This window comes from Mercenaria mercenaria, chromosome 17 (genome assembly GCF_021730395.1).
Source record: "Mercenaria mercenaria strain notata chromosome 17, MADL_Memer_1, whole genome shotgun sequence".
Taxonomy (NCBI): Eukaryota; Metazoa; Mollusca; class Bivalvia; order Venerida; family Veneridae; genus Mercenaria; species Mercenaria mercenaria.
The window spans coordinates 58,591,920-58,609,234 of record NC_069377.1 but is presented as its reverse complement, the minus strand read 5'-3'; the positions used below and the strand labels follow the sequence as shown (position 1 = coordinate 58,609,234).

General features: G+C 37.3%; 1 protein-coding gene across 4 annotated transcripts in view; it reads left to right on the top strand.

Moving 5' to 3' along the window:
* The window catches only part of LOC123535687 (DNA polymerase delta catalytic subunit-like), a 63,762-nt gene that overhangs the window by 41,458 nt on the left and 4,989 nt on the right, over window positions 1–17,315 (top strand). For all 4 annotated transcript variants that reach the window (XM_053528291.1, XM_053528293.1, XM_053528294.1 and 1 more), the window contains exons 13-23: window positions 5–93; window positions 2,492–2,608; window positions 3,220–3,333; window positions 5,559–5,706; window positions 6,322–6,417; window positions 8,929–9,066; window positions 9,665–9,837; window positions 11,431–11,583; window positions 11,860–11,962; window positions 16,007–16,139; window positions 16,745–16,858. In XM_053528291.1, coding sequence (XP_053384266.1) covers window positions 5–93; window positions 2,492–2,608; window positions 3,220–3,333; window positions 5,559–5,706; window positions 6,322–6,417; window positions 8,929–9,066; window positions 9,665–9,837; window positions 11,431–11,583; window positions 11,860–11,962; window positions 16,007–16,139; window positions 16,745–16,858 — 1,378 coding nt within the window. The remainder of the gene's footprint in view (window positions 1–4; window positions 94–2,491; window positions 2,609–3,219; window positions 3,334–5,558; window positions 5,707–6,321; window positions 6,418–8,928; window positions 9,067–9,664; window positions 9,838–11,430; window positions 11,584–11,859; window positions 11,963–16,006; window positions 16,140–16,744; window positions 16,859–17,315) is intronic.

The window sequence follows — 17,315 nt, the reverse complement described above, 5'->3', positions numbered from 1 at the left end:
TTAGGCCAGAGAGCAGGATCTCTTAATACCAGCACAGAAGATTGATCCAGGAGAAGAGTACGAAGGTGCCACAGTCATTGAACCTCTGAAAGGGTAAATACTGTTTTCTTACATTCAAACACTTTCAGACCCTACAAGCTCAAAGAAGATAGTTTTGCGCTATCTAGAAGAAGGGTTGAGGTGGGGAAGGGGGCTCCAAAGCTGAGTAGTTAAGGTCGCTGACTTCAAATCACATATACCTTTATGCTGTGGGTTTGAAACCTCACTTTGGGTATAGAATTCTTCATGTGAGGAAGTCATTTAGCTGATTTAGGAAGGTGAGTAGTTCTACCCAGGTGCCTGCCTGTACATGCAGTAATTCTCAAAGGGGCACCTGGGGTCTTCCTCCACCATGTTTATTTGTTAATTTCTATTCTGAAAAGATAGAGTCCTGTGGACGCGATCAGAAAACTTTATTCAAAGTGACAAAGAATCTTCACGAGGAGGCCGTGCTGCCAACATCTTCCTCTTCCAAAGAATTAGCGCAAAATTTCAGCAATTTCTTCGTCGATAAAATTGATGGAATAAGAACTAAAATTTGGTCAGAAACAGAGTTACAAACAGGTGCGGTTACCACCGAGGAAATTTCGGACAGGCAAATAGATAAACTTGTTGAATTTACTCCAGTCTCACAGGATGAAGTGCAAAAAGTTATTTCAAAATCTGCAAGTAAATCGTGTGAGCTAGATCCACTTCCGACATGACTTTTGAAAGAATGCTTAGAAGAACTGCTACCATCTCTCACTAAAATAATCAATTATTCTTTGGAGAAAGCATATGTACCGAAATCCTTCAAAAGTTCGTTGATCAGACCACTCATCAAAAGTCAGATCTAGATGCAAATGTTCTGAAGGACTATAGACCTGTCTCTAATTTACCGTACATGTCTAAAATTCTTGAAAAGATAGTCGATGCTCGTTTGGAAAGCGACTTGTCTTTGAACAGTCTTCACAAAGAACACCAGTCTGCATACAGAAAATTTCACTCCACTGAGACTGCATTACTGAAGGTTCAAAATGACATTCTCAACTCCCTTGACCAAAATGATGTAACAATGTTAGTGATGCTTGACCTATCAGCTGCTTTGCTGCTGTGAAAATTGGAGAAGAGAACATTAAACCATCTAAATGTGTAAGGAATCTTGGTGCTTTTCTAGACTCCAAAATGAGCATGGAAAAACATATTAACTCAGTTTGTAGATCAGGATACGGACAGCTACGTCAAATAGGCCACATCAGGAAATATCTAAATACAGATGCTACAAAATTGCTAGTAAATTCACTCGTCACTTCACGTCTTGATTATTGCAATGCGCTCTTGTATGGTGTTCCGAAGGCCTTGCTGAATAGACTTCGAATCTTCAGAACACTGCAGCTCGAATCATAACGAGAATATCACGTTATGATCACATTATGCTGGTATTAAAAGAACTGCATTGGATACCAGTTACTCACAGAGTAGACTTTAAGATTCTAGTTCACACATACAAAGCATTGCATGACCAATCCCCGATCTATATTAAAGACTTGCTAGAACTCTATCAGCCAGCAAGAAATTTGAGATCCAAAAACAACTCAAAACAACTAGTTGTTCCAAAAAGCAAAACTGTGAGGTACGGTGATCGTAGTTTTTCATCGGCTGCACTGAAGTTATGGAATGCTCTTCCGGCTACCATTAGGGACACTAAAAGCTTAGATGCTTTCAAAAGATTAAAAACACACCTTTTCTTCAAGGTCTATTGAAACTAACATTGAACTGGAAAACAAGCTGTTATATGTCTTTGAAATGGAAATTATTTACTGTTGTTTATTGTTCTTTAAAATACATAGTACAATTTAAAATGTAGAGTAAAACCTGATTCGGGCTAAATACCTTTTATTGTTGATATATTTTTTATGTTGTATTATGTGTCCATATCATTCTGTGATATATAGTTTGTACAGCGCTTTTGAACGTTTGTTTTATAGATGAAAAGAGCGCTATAAAAATCTGGTAAATAATAATGATAATAATAATAATCATAATAATGAAAGGCTGAAAAGTTGCCATATGACCTATACATATGTCTCTGTGAAGTTAAATCTAGTGGGGAAAAAAAACAATCTTGGAGTCAGAAGTTCGAGATCAATAGGTTGGACTGCATTTGTATCAACTGATATGATAATTTTAAAAGCAGTTAATTAACAAGGACACAATTAAATTAATATTCTGGATAAACTGCTTTGCTTGTTATGTAGGGAAATTGCCTTAGAGTATTGGGATGAGTTGAAAATAAAAAATGTGTAGCATGTTTTTAGCTTTTTTGAGATTGCCAGAAATGAAGTGATTATTTTTTAAGCTTATCTGGAAACATGAATGCTTGTTTTGATATTTAGACAGCTTGTAACAACCATTTAGTTTTAGTTTTCATTGTTTGCAAACATGAAATTCAAAAGTTGTTTGTGTATTTCAGATATTATGATATGCCGATAGCCACACTGGATTTTTCATCCTTGTATCCATCCATAATGATGGCTCATAACTTGTGTTATACAACTTTGCTCAACCAGAACACCATTAATAAAGAGGGGTAAGATTTTAAATGCAAAAATAGTAGATTTGACGGTCATTTAGATTAAGAAACAACTGAGAGGGCTGGGCTTCTATAGCAGAGTGGTTAAGATCGCTGACTTCAAATCACTTGTCCGTCACCGATATGGTTTTGAGCCGCAATTGAGTCTTTCAATTCTTCATGTGAAGAAGCCATTCAGCTGGCTTACCGAAGGTTGATGAGTCTACCCATGATGAAATAATGCATGGAGGAGCCCCTGGCATCGTCCTCTGCCATCAAAAGCTGGAAAGTGGCCATATCACCTATGATTGTGTCAGTGTGACGTTAAACCCAAAACAAAAAGCAAAAACAGCTGGGAGTATGAAATCAAGGCTTATGAGTTTGATCCCCCAGGTAAAATTATTAATATTTTTAGCTAAAAGTCCCTTATACGGATGCTTTGTACCAGATATGCTCAAGAACCAGGGAAGGTTATCAAGTCAAGCATCTGCTGTATCTTGCATTATCCTGCAAAATATCGCCCATATTAACCAGTGGTGTCTATAACTGTAGATACAAATACACAATTAAAGCAAACGAAGTTGTCACCATAAATATAACAGAAATAACATGTATTTATATGTTTACAGGTTGACTCCGGATCAGTACATTAAGACACCTTCCAGTAACTTGTTTGTGAAGGCATCTGTGAGAAAAGGACTGCTACCAGAAATTCTGGAACATCTGCTGTCTGCTAGAAAAAAGTAAGACATGCCAGGAATTTTCTTCACATTAATAATGAATATGCATTCTTTTTGTACATTTAAGTAGAGAGCACTATGTCTGCTAACAGATATAATTATTATGTCTTCATTTTATGAGGCTTCACAATTGAGCGATTCCAGTCAGGTCATGCATGTGAGCCTCGACACCAGTAGTTAATGTTAGTGGTAAGAAAATTGCATAGTTAGCTCATTAAGGAGGAAGAAATAGGTAAAACTACCTATCTAGATGTCCCAGTTAAGTGTATTGGCATGGTCTATTTTCTCGATGCCATTTTGCACTCTTCCATGTCTGGTTTTTAGCTCACCTGTCACAGTGACAAGGTGAGCTTTTGTGATCGCGCGGTGTCCGTCGTCCGTCGTGCATCCGTGCGTCCGTAAACTTTTGCTTGTGACCACTCTAGAGGTCACATTTTTCATGGGATCTTTATGAAAGTTAGTCAGAATGTTCATCTTGATGATATCTAGGTCAAGTTCGAAACTGGGTCACGTGCCGTCAAAAACTAGGTCAGTAGGTCTAAAAATAGAAAAACCTTGTGACCTCTCTAGAGGCCATATATTTCACAAGATCTTCATGAAAATTGGTCAGAATGTTCACCTTGATGATATCTAGGTCAGGTTCGAAACTGGGTCACGTTGGGTCAAAAACTAGGTCAGTAGGTCTAAAAATAGAAAAACCTTGTGACCTCTCTAGAGGCCATATTTTTCATGAGATCTTCATGAATATTGGTCAGAATGTTTATCTTGATGATATCTAGGTCAAGTTCGAAACTGGGTCACGTAGGGTCAAAAACTAGGTCATTAGGTCTAAAAATAGAAAAACCTTGTGACCTCTCTAGAGGCCATATTTCTCAATGCATCTTCATGAAAATTGGTCAGAATGTTCATCTTGATGATATCTAGGTCAAGTTCGAAACTGAGTCACGTTGGGTTAAAAACTAGGTCAGTAGATCTAAAAATAGAAAAAACCTTGTGACCTCTCTAGAGGCCATATTTTTCATGAGATCTTCATGAATATTGGTCAGAATGTTCACCTTGATGATATCTAGGTCAAGTTCGAAACTGGGTCATGTGGGGTCAAAAACTAGGTCAGTAGATCTAAAAATAGAAAAACCTTGTGACCTCTCTAGTGGCCATATTTCTCAATGGATCTTCATGAAAATTGGTCAGAATGTTCACCTTGATGATATCTAGGTCAAGTTCGAAACTGGGTCATGTGCGGTCAAAAACTAGGTCAGGAGGTCTAAAAATAGGAAAACCTTGTGACCTCTCTAGAGGCGATTTTTTTCAATGGATCTTCATGAAAATTGGTCAGAATGTTTACCTTGAAGATATCTAGGTCAAGTTCGAAACTGGGTCACGTGGGGTTAAAAACTAGGTCAGTAGATCTAAAAAAAGAAAAACCTTGTGACCTCTCTAGAGGCCATATTTTTCATGAGATCTTCATGAATATTGGTTAGAATGTTCATCTTGATGATATCTAAGTCAGATTCGAAACTGGGTCACGTGGGGTCAAAAACTAGGTCAGTAGGTCTAAAAATAGAAAAAACCTTGTGACTTTTCTAGAGGCCATATTTCTCAATGGATCTTCATGAAAATTGGTGAGAATGTTCAGCTTGATGATATCTAGGTCAGGTTCGTAACTGGGTCATGTGCGGTCAAAAACTAGGTCAGTAGGTCGAAAAATAGAAAAACCTTGTGACCTCTCTAGAGGCCATATTTTTCACGAGATCTTCATGAAAATTGGTGAGAATGTTCACCTTGATGATATCTAGGTCAAGTTTAAAAGTGGGTCACGTGCCTTCAAAAACTAGGTCATTAGGTCAAATAATAGAAAAACCTTGTGACCTCTCTAGAGGTCAAATTTTTCAATCGATCTTCATGAAAATTGGTCAGAATTTTTTATCTTGATGATATCTAGGTCACATGTGCTCAAAAACTAGGTCACTATGTCAAATAATAGAAATAACGATGTCATACTCAGTTGAACACTGGGTCATGTGGAGATAGGTGAGCGATTCAGGACCATCATGGTCCTCTTGTTATTTGGAAGTTGCCAGTAGTTGAGTGGCTATGAAAGTGAAATACTAATGAGAAATAGTTTTAATCACATCATCTAAAACAATTGGGATAATTTAGACAAGTCAGACTTTATAACTAGAAATTGTACCACTATGGATTGTTTAAAAGTAGGTTAATATTTTTAGAGCAAAGACAGATTTGAAGAATGAGACTGACCCATTCAAGAAGAAAGTGCTGGATGGTAGACAGCTAGCCTTGAAGATTACTGCCAACTCAGTGTATGGTTTCACTGGAGCTCAAGTTGGAAAACTACCTTGCTTAGAAATTTCTCAGGTAAACCATATAACTTGCTCTAGATAACATTTAGCAAACAGAAGTTGTAAATTTGTATTTGTGTTTTGTCATTTTAACACTTAGCCTGCTACATTTCTATAATGGGCTGGTCCATCATTCAATTTGGGCAATACCATTTGTTATTCAAAGGGGTGTTCACTGAAAATTTACTAACTGAATAGCGAACAGTGCATGCTGATCTTGGTCTGCACTGGTCGCAAAGGCAAAACCAATTGCCGCCAGCAGGCTAAAGGTTAATAATTTTTGGTGACTCGTTTGCATCACATTGTGTAGTTTTTCCCCAGTGGCCTAAATTAAGAGGGTCATTCTGCTTTGATGACCCGTATTTATGCTTAACAGAGTTGTATTTTGTTCAAGAAACTTTTGTAAATACAGTATTGAATTTTGAAACCCATGTCATTCAAATTTCAATCTGACGATATCAGAGATAAATACCAGTAGGTAGTGAAAGTAGTAAAAGGGCGATTATTCTTAGTGTTGTTTATAGGACAAGGAACAGTATTAAACTTTCTATGTAAATGAAGCTAGAAGGTGATACATGTATATTATATAATATGGTAATATTTGAGTTTTGTCTGGCTGATATAATTTCAGAGTGTGACTGCATTTGGTCGTATGATGATTGAACAAACAAAGAATTATGTTGAGGAAACATACACAATAGAAAATGGATATAAACACAATGCAAAGGTTTGTCTTTAATATTTTTGAAACTGAAATTAATGCCAGTACTGTCGCAGACTGTTAATGTTGAAAAAACTAAAATTCTATGATCCGCTTTTAGTACAGAAGCCTCGGAGGCTGTTTAGTTTGCTGACTGAGTCACTTGCCCTCACTGCTGCAGGTTCAAAACTTCACTTGGCTTGTAGAATTCTTTTGTGTTAGGAAGTCATCCAGTTGGCTATTAGTCCCTATGGTTGAAAACCAGTTTGGGACTTAGGAACGCACTTTCCGTCATTCCGTCGTCCGTCTGTCTGTCGCAATTTGTGTCAGGTCCATAACTCTGTCATCCATGTAGGGATTTAATATTACTGGCACAATGTTCCCCATGATGAGACGACGTTCATGCGCAAAACCTGGACCCTAGCTCAAAGGTCAAGGTCACAGTTGGAGGTCAAAGGTCAACAGGGCTTTTTTCTGTCGTCGAAGCTCTCATCTTTGAAGGGATTTTAGTTTACTTGGACAATGTTCCCCATGATGAGATGATGTGTCGTGCGCAAATCCGGATGCTAGCTCAAGGTCAAGGCACAATTGGAGGTCAAAGGTCAACAGGGCTTTTTTACCTGTCTGTCCATAAAACTCTGCATCATGAAGAGATTTTATATTACTTAGCAAATGTTCCCCATGAGGAGACGACGTGTCGTGCGCAAAACTGGACCTAGCTGTAAGGTCAAGGTCACAATCGGAGGTCAAAAGTAAACAAGGCTTTTTTCCTGTCAGTCCATATCTCCATTATGAAGGGATTTTAATATTACTTGGCAAATGTACTCATATAAGACGATGTGTCGTGAAACAACTTCAGACCTAGCTCAAAGGTCAAGGTCACACTTAGCAGTCAAATTGTAAAACATAGCATGACAGGGTCTGTTTCGTTCGGTCCATAACTCTGACATCATTAAGGGATTTTTATCACTTAGCACAAGTGTTCCCATGATGAGACATGTGTCATGCGCAAATCCCGGACCGTAGCTCAAAGGTCAAGGTCCTAATGGGGGTCAAAGGTCAACAGAGTTTTTCTGTCCCTCATAAACTCTGCCATCCATGAAGGATTTAATATTACTTGGCACAAATGTTCCCAATGATGAGACAACATGTAGTGGCAAAGCCAGACCTTGCTCAAAGGTCAGGTCACATTGGAGCAAATGTCAGTAAGGTTTTTTCCTGTCTGATCCAGAACTCTGTCATCCATCAAGGGATTACAATATTGCATGGCATAAATGTTTCCCATGATGAGACGACTTGTCATGCACAACACCCAGTACCCTAGCTTAAAGGTCAAGGTCACACTTTGAGATCAAAGGTCAAGAGGATTTTTTTCCTGTACGGACTGTAACTTTGTCATGCAAAGCAGGATTTAGATATCAGTTGGCACAAATATTCCCCTGGATGAGACAACATGTCTTGCGCAAGAACCAGGTCCCTAGGTCTGAGGCCAAGGTCATATTTAGAGGTCAGAGGTCAAATTCAAGAATTACTTTGTACGGAACATTTCTTCTTCATGCATGGAGGGATTTGATGTAACTTGGACCAAATGTTCACCACCATAAGGCACCCTTGTTTTTAGAATTACGTCCCTTTGTTGTTACTATAAATAGATTTTATTGTAACTTTTTTATTACTGGCGGTAGAGAAAAATCGAGACCACTTTTCTGTGGTACAGCATGCATGTTACATCCAATTTTTAGGTGCATTTTAACCTATCTCTACCTGGTAAAGAGTTTCTTGTGGACTTATATTATTAATTTCCCTTTGTTGTTACTATAAATAACTTGCATGATAACATTTTTATAATCAGCCAAAGAAATTCAATATTAAAACAACTGTGGGTTTTTATATATGCACATTTTAATCCAAGTGTGTTGTTATAACATATTGTATATGTAGTACAATATTGTTTATACATCATTGACAGATATCAGTTCATTATGTTATACTGCAGTAGAGAAAATTAGGTGCCTTCCAGTAGGGGACTTTGTATTGCATGGCAATACTTCGTTCATTTGTATTAGTTGGTGGTTCTACCAGAGTGCCTGTCTGTTCAACCTGAATGCCTGTCTGTGATAAAATAATGCCTGGAGGGGCACCTTGGGTCTTCCTCCACCTATGATTCAGCCGCTGTGATGTTAAACCAACAAAACAAAGACATTTTTATACATTCATATATTGTTATGAAAAATCGTTGTTTTCTCCAACATTGAAAAAGGTATGAATAATTATACATTTATGAAAAAAAAACACTGTAAAGAGCAGTAAATTCTTGTTGAGAAACAATATTTGATGTCATTGCTTACTTAATTTGGATTGTGGTTAGTAGGGAATGGTATTATTTCTTCTTAAAACTAAGCACATGTGTTTGCAGATATAGCTCTACTTTTGAAAATTTAAATCAAATGGACCTTTTTAAAATGAATACTATCATTATGTGTAGCAGTTCAAGCTTTGCAGTTTAGCATTTTGCAGTCATTTCCTTGATCTATGCAGGTTATTTATGGAGACACAGATTCTGTGATGTGTAAGTTTGGTGTCACCACAGTCGAGGATGCTATGAAACTGGGCCAGGAAGCTGCTGAATTCATCTCTGAAAAGTTCGTCAAGCCAATCAAACTTGAATTTGAGAAGGTTTGTGGTGATGTATTCATGTAAAGTGTAGACTCTTCATTGTACAGATGTAATTTGATGTTTGGCTATTTCTCCTACAGAACTGCTTTATGTCATTGAAGCAAATTATTGTTTTAATAGCTACAAACATGAAATTCAGGTGAAGTATCATGGTACTGCACTTGTTCAAAATGATGAACATGTCAGAGATATTTTTGAAGGCCTTCAGTTTTATCACTTGTGGGGGCACCTTGTCAGTTACTTTAAGAAAAGATTAGTTCCTGTAGACAACAAGGGACACAGTTTTGTTTATTAAAATAAAGTCAGTCAAATGGGTGACATTTCAAAATTTAAATATTGTTAAGAGGGTACATAGAACAAACACAGACTGGACTTTGTCTTGCTTTATGGAAGTACTGTCATATTTTGTATTTTACCTTGATGCACATACTATTCTTCTTCACCAGAAATTAGGCTAATTAAGGCAAAATAATATACAGTATGTGAAATTCTATGAATTTTAGTATTAAAGTCATCTTCATTAATGTTTTGTATGATAACACAATTATGGATAATGTAACACCAAAGCAGAAATGATTTTACCAAGTAATGCTTGCAGGTGTATTTCCCCTACCTGTTAATCAACAAGAAGAGGTATGCAGGCCTGTACTGGACAAATCCTGTCAAGTACGACAAGATGGATTGTAAAGGTCTGGAGACTGTACGACGAGATAACAGTCCTCTTGTGTCCAAGCTCATCAACCAGTGCCTTGAGCTTCTTCTTATAGACAGGTACTGTACTGTCTAAAATACTAATTTTTGAGAATTTAACTTAGCCGCTTTGATTATTATATAATTTCTTGTGGTGGGGTTGGGATTTAAGGAGATGAAAGAAGAATAGACCGCTTAATTTGTTTCATTCTAAAATTTAATGAAATTGTTGTTGTTTGAAAGTATCTGCAAACTTTAAATGAGAAAGTTGGTCCAAAATGATTATTCTATGACAAAGGTTCAGCATGTACAAGTGATTTGCTTTTTGGTAACATAATTTTCAGATTCAGTGCAACGTTTGAAGATAATTTTATTGTTATTTCTTGTTTAGAACTACATGTATCAGGTTCTAAATATTTGAAGATTTTCTACTGTTATTCTTGTTCAGAGATAGCAAGTTCTTTGCGTTTGAAGTTTTTTGCTAGTTATTTCATGTTTAGAAGTGTGAATTTTTATGGTTTGAAGTTGTTTTCTTGTTATTTCTTGTTTAGAAGTGGTGAGTTCTTTACTTTTAAAGTTTTTTGCTCATTACTTTTTGTTTGGAAGTGGTGAGTTTTTAACATTTGAAGTCTTTTGCTCGATATTTCTTGTTTAGAACTAGTGAGTTGGTTATTTCTTGTTTTAGAGTAGCGAGTTCTTAACGTTGAAAGATTTTTGCTTGCTGTTATGCCCCCCTTCGAAGAAGATGGGGTATATTGTTTTGCAGATGTCGGTTGGTCGGTCGGTCTGTCTGTCTGTAGACCAATCTGTTTCTGGATAATAACTCAAGAAGGCTTGGGCCTAGGATCATGAAAATTGATAGGGAGGTTGGTCATGACGAGCAGATGACCCCTATTGAGTTTGAGGTCAGTAGGTCAAAGGTCAAGGTCACAGTAACCTGAAACACTTAAACAGTTTCCGGATGATAAGTCAAGAACGCTTGGGCCTAGGATCATGAAAGTTGATACGGAGGTTGGTCATGACCAGCAGATGACCCCTATTGCTTTTGAGGTCAAAGGTCAAGGACACAGTGACCCTGAATAGTTAAACTGTTTCAGGATGATAACTTGAGAACGCTTGGGCCTAGGATCATGAAAATTGATAGGGAGGTTGGTCATGACCAGCAGATGACCCCTATTGATTTTGAGGTTAGTAGGTCAAAGGCCAAGGTCACAGTGACCAGGAAGAGTTAAACCGTTTCAGGATGATAACTTGAGAACACTTGTGCCTAAGGATCATGAAAGTTGATAGGGAGGTTGGTCATGACCAGCAGATGACCCCTATTGATTTTTAGGTCAGTAAGTCAAAGGTCAAGGTCACAGTGACCCCGGAACAATTAAACTGTTTCCGGACGATAACTTGAGAACAATTTGGCCTAGGATCACGAAACTTTATAGGTTGTTGATCATGACCAGCAGATGACCCCGATTGATTTTGAGGTCAAAAGTCAAGGTCACATTGACCTGGAACAGTTAAACGGTTTCAGGATGATAGCTTGAGAACAATTTGGCCTAAGATCATGAAACTTAATAGTAATTTTTATACAATCACTGAGTGTGTATAATACAGCGACTTCATTCATTCCTTAAACTACTTAGACCATTGGTTGGTAACATTTTTGTCTCTGTCTTTCAGAAACCCAGATGGAGCAATAGAACATGCTAAGCAGACAATCTCTGACCTGTTATGTAACAGGATAGACATCTCACAGCTGATCATTACAAAGGAACTGACAAAGACAGAGGATGACTATGCAGGCAAGCAAGCCCATGTAGAACTTGCTAACAGGTAGGCTTTTCTCATCAACAGAGTGAATGTTTCACTTCCGTCATTTTGTGCATTGTTTTTGAAATTTGTGTTCTTCAAATGAGATGCAAGAACACAGCCTTCTTCACATACCACATGCTGTTTTTACTCATAAATGCTTAAAAAATGTTATGCATTATATGACACAAGATTTTCAGGAAGATATTTTTTGATTGCGGAGTTAGGCTTAGAACTTCCATCAAGGAATTTAGTTTAGAACATTTTCAGAAGTGTTTGATTAACTTATTTTCATTTCAGAATGAGGAAGCGAGACCCAGGCAGTGCCCCTCAGTTAGGAGACAGGGTACCATATGTGATTATTGCAGCTGCGAAGAAAACGGCAGCATATCTTAAATCAGAGGTAAGCAATTAGTAATACAGATGATTGTTGTAGGAGAAAAAAATAGCTTCTGAAAATTTAGGCGAAAAGAAAAATTTCTGTTTAGGAGTAGATATAACATGGCTGAACTGTGCAGTGCAAAAAGGTGGCATGTAGACAAGAGAGTTGTTCTCTGTGATCATGGGTATAAGAATTGTCACAGAAATTCATTATTTGATATAAACAAAACTTGCAGTTCATAGGTTTTTTAGCTCACCTGAGCCAAAGGCTCATGATGAGCTTTTGTGACCGCTTGATGTCCGTCGTGTGTCGTGCGTCCGTCAACAATTTCTAAAAAAATCTTCTTCTTGAAAACAACTGGGCAAAATTACACCAAACTTCACAGGAATGATCCTTGGGTGGCCCCCTTTCAAAATTTTTCAAAGAATTAAATTCCATGCAGAATTCTGGTTGCTATGGCAACCGAAAGGAAAATCTTTAAAAATCTTCTTGTCCAAAACTACAAGGTGTAGAGCTTTTATATTTGGCATGTGACATCATCTAATGGTCCTCTATGAAGATTGTTCAAATTATGCCCCTGGGGTGAAAAGAGGCTCCGCCCCAGGGGTCACAAGTTTTACATAGACTTGTATAGGAAAAAACTTTAAAAATCTTCTTGTCTAAAACCACAAGACCTAGGCCTTTGATATTTGGTATGTAGCATTGCCTTGTGGTCCTCTACCTAAATTATTCAAATTATAACCCTGGGGTGAAAAGAGGCCCTGCCCCAGGGGGTCTTAAATTTTACATAGACGTATAGGATATTTTTTTAAAAATCTTGCCTGAAAATGCAAGGCCTAGGCTTTTGATATTTGGTATGTTGCATTGTCTTGTGGTCCTCTACCAAAATTGTTCAAATTATGCCTCTGGGGTGAAAAGAGGCCCTGCCCTGGGGGTCCCAAATTTAACACAGACTTATATAGGGGAAAAAAACGAAAATCTTCTTGTCTGAAAGTTCAAGGCCTAGGCCTTTGATATTTGGTATGTAGCATTGCCTAGTGGATCTCTTACAAGATTGTTCAAATTATGCCCGTGGTGAAAAGAGGCCCCGCCCTGGGGGTCACTTGTTATACGAGTTATATAAAAATAAATACTTAAAAAATTATCAGATCATATTTCCTAGGCTGTTTAATTATAATTACCTGATGACCCCAAGGGATTAGGGGTCCCTTGACTATGACCTTGACCTACTGACCTACTTTCTTGTTTTATAAGATACAGCCTTGAAATACAGTTTTGCACACCCATCTTAAAACTGACTTTCAGTGACCATGAATTTGACCAACTGACCTACTTTCTAATATTTTAGCATCAGTTTGCCATTTTAAACTTGTGGCTCATATTACTCAGGTGAGCGATTCAGGGTCATCATGACCCTCTTGTTTCATTATAGTTTTTAGCTCACCTGTCACATAGTGACAAGGTGAGCTTTTGTGATCACCCTTCGTCCGTCGTGTGTCCGTGTGTCCGTCCGTCCGTCCGTGCGTCCGTCCGTCAACAATTTCTTGTCTGCACGATAGTGGTTTCATTTATGATTTTATTTTAACCAAACTTGCACACAACTTGTATCACCATAAGATCTCGGTTCCTTTCTTGAACTGGCCAGATCCCGTTATGGGTTCCAGAGTTATGGCCCCTGAAATAGCCAAAATCAGCTATTTTGACCTTGTCTGCACTATAGCAGCTTTATTTATGATCTGATTTTTACCAAACTGGCACACAACTTGTATCACCATAAGATCTTGGTTCCTTTTTTGAACTTGCCAGATTCCATTATGGGTTCCAGAGTTATGGCCCCTGAAAGGACCAGAATTAGCTATTTTGCCGTTGTCTGCACAGTAGCAGCTTCATTTATAATTTGAATTTAATCAAACTTGCACAAAACTTGTGTTGCCATAAGATCTCAGTTCCTTTCTTGAACAGGCCAGATCCCCTAATGGGTTCCAGAGTTATGGCCCCTGAAAAGGCCAAAATTAGCTATTTTGACCTTGTCTGCACAATAGCAACTTCATTTATGATTTGATTTTAACCAAACTTGCACACAACTTGTATCACCACAAGATCTTGATTCCTTTCTTAAACTGGCCAGATTCCATCATGGGTTCCAGAGTTATGGCCCCTTAAATGTCCAAAATTGGCTATTTTGGCTTTTGCAGCCATATAGAGACTTCATTTATGGTTTTATTTGATGCACAAAACTTTCAAAATATCTTCAACAACAATAAATCGTGGATTCCATGACAAATCAGATCCAATCGTAGTTTCCAGAGTTATTTTATATCTGATTACCTCCCCTGATTGTAGTCAAAATGGATTTATTTCAGTAAATACTTACAGGACTTATTTGAAATTTCATTATTGTCATTAGTTGGACCGAGCCAATCAGGGTAGATAACTATGGACTGATTTTATGTCAAATTACCTCCCTTTATTTCAAATTAAAATGGGTATATCTCCGTAACTATTGAAGATACTGATCTGAAATTTCATTTATGTCAACAGATTTATTTGGCAGATCCTTCTTTTATTAACTTACATTAATTTTCTTTTGAATTACTTCCCTTTTACGTTACTATAAATAGCCTATTTTTAGTAACTTTTTTATTGTAGGCTGTAGGGAAAAACCGAGACCACTTTTCTGTGGTACAACATGGATGGTACCTCCAATTTTTAGGTGTATTTTGACATATCTATACCTTGTAAGAATTTTGTTTTTCTTTTTGGTTAAATTTCTTTCCGTTGTTCCTGTCCTTTGGACTTAGATATTTTTTCTGAGGACCTTCTTGTCCTCAAGTGCAATGATAACAGGTGAGCGATATAGGGCCATCATGGCCCTCTTGTTGTTAATTTGAAGGAATAAGAAAGTCATCCATTCCTAGAGTTGTGTCATCTATTTCTAACTTTGAAAGTTCAGTGCAGTTGGAATGGAAACAAATTTTAATGCAGTTGTCTCACACTAGTATTAGAAGTAGTCACATGTTGATAGTGGAAGTGAGTTAGTACATGTTTGAAAAATTGCGGGTAAGTCATTTACAGGGTTCGCACAGGCTTGAAAAGTACTTGAAAATGAAGGGCAGTCTTGAAAAGTCCTTGAAAACACAATTTGTCTTGAAAAGTGCTTGAAAATTGCCCAAAGACCTTGAAAAGTACTTGAATTTCTTATTTTCTCGTATGCTAGACAATTAAAATCTCCCCAAAAACCAAAAGTAAATCTTTTAGAATAAAATGGCAAGTTTCGAACAATGGGCAGAGCTACGAAAAGGCCGTAATAAAAAAAGGCCGAATGTGTTCGGGATGAAAGCAAAGTTTGGGTACGAATGTTTCGTACTTTATGTTTAGCGTTGTCTCCCCTGACTAAAATGGCGTCGATTCGTCACGGAGCATGAATCGCAATTCTTATCGTAATGGGAAAGTGTGTGACAGTCTTACGGTACCCCCACCCCAAACAGTTACCATTCTGTTTGCATCATCGAGTGCTAGTATTTCAAACTAAGTATAAAAAAATAATGTACTTAAAGCAGAAATTATATGGACAATGCAAACCAGAAACATGTCTTAAACAAGTCCAATGAAAACATTAATAAAATATTTCAAACCATGTTTCCAGACAGTAAAATAGTGAAAAGGTTTGCTCCTGGTGAAAGAAAAACTGCCTATATCTGTGTATTTGGCCACTTTAAAAGCTTACTGATTGAAAAGATCAGGGGACCATTTGTCGCTCTGATTGATGAAACTTGAAATAAAAAGATGCAAGAAAAACAGATGGATCTTCATATTAGGTTTTGGGATGCAGAATCACAGCAGGTAGTAACACGGTATTATGGTTGAATAAGTCCTTGAAAACTATAAGACTAGTGCTTGAAAAGTCCTTGAAAAGTCCTTGAATTTGACTTGGCCTTGTCTGTATGAACCCTGATTTACATTAATGCATTATACCATAAGAAAAAGTTTCAGTTATCGAGTCAATGTTTCAAAAAATGCCAGGAGTTTGTGACAACAAAATGTTACAGTGGTCATATTTTTTAGGATCCAATATATGTATTGGAAAACAATGTACCAATTGATACACAATACTACCTGGAAAACCAGCTGTCTAAACCTCTGTTGAGAATATTTGAGCCAGTCATAGGAGAGAAGAAAGCAGAATCTGTGCTTCTCAGTAAGTATTCTTCTTTTCTTGAGGAAAGGGTGTTTTTAGCCTTTCTGACTCAAAAATGTTGTATTAAACCTCAGTGATTTGATATCTGTCTATGGATTTTAATTTACAGAACTGCATTTGAAGACGTCTAGGAATTGTCAGTTTAAGAATAGAATCTAGAATCATGTCTACCAGGTGCAGATTTTTTTTTACTTTTTTTTAGGGAGCAGACCCTAGAAAAACTGAATGAATAAGATGGAAAATGTTTTTAAAGTCAAGTGAAAGAAAGAAATATATGACTTGCTTGACAGTCCACTTCAAAGGCATTTATCAGTGACATCTCTTGTCCATTTGTATTCACTTATCCCATCTGCAGTGGAGCAGTAGTCTAATGGTTAAGATATTGGCCATTCAACCTGGAGGTTGTGGGTTTGAACCCCTTTTGGGGTCACAACAACACCTTCTCATATGACACCAGTACTGGATTTTTCCAGGAAGTGGACTCGAAAGTGGTTCAAATGAATTTGAAGCTTTCATCACAGGGGACCTAAAATACATTAGTATACACTATAAACTAAATTTGTTTTACATTTCCCATACTATACTTACTATTTCTTTGTTTACAGAGGGTGAGCATACACGTACCAAGACAGTGGTCACATCGAAGGTTGGAGGATTAATGGCATTTGCCAAGAAGAAAAGTTCATGTATAGGATGTAAAGTTCCACTTGATCATAATGGTAAGCTTAGTTATTGCTGTATTACCTCCCTTTGTATATCATATATCTATAATTGTTTAATAGTATCTTAATGCAGTGTTAAATTTCAGAACATCATAGTATAATGTTATGCTAAGATGTAAATATGGCATTATTGTACCCCCCGACAACAAAGTTGTAATGGGGGGTATACTGGTTTCAGGTTGTCTGTCCGTCTGTCCGTAGACGCACTCTTGTGCGCACCATCTCTCCTTATCCCCTTGACAGGATTTAATGAAACTTCACACAAGTGATCAGTACCAACAGTAGTTGTGCATGGGGCATGTTAAGTTCTTTTAGAAAAAAAATTTGCAGAGTTATGGGACTTTGTTTTTTTTGTTACTATACTATATACATGTACATAGACACAATCTTGTGCGCACCATCTCTCCTCATCCCCTTGACACAATTTAATGAAACTTCACACAAGTGATCAGTA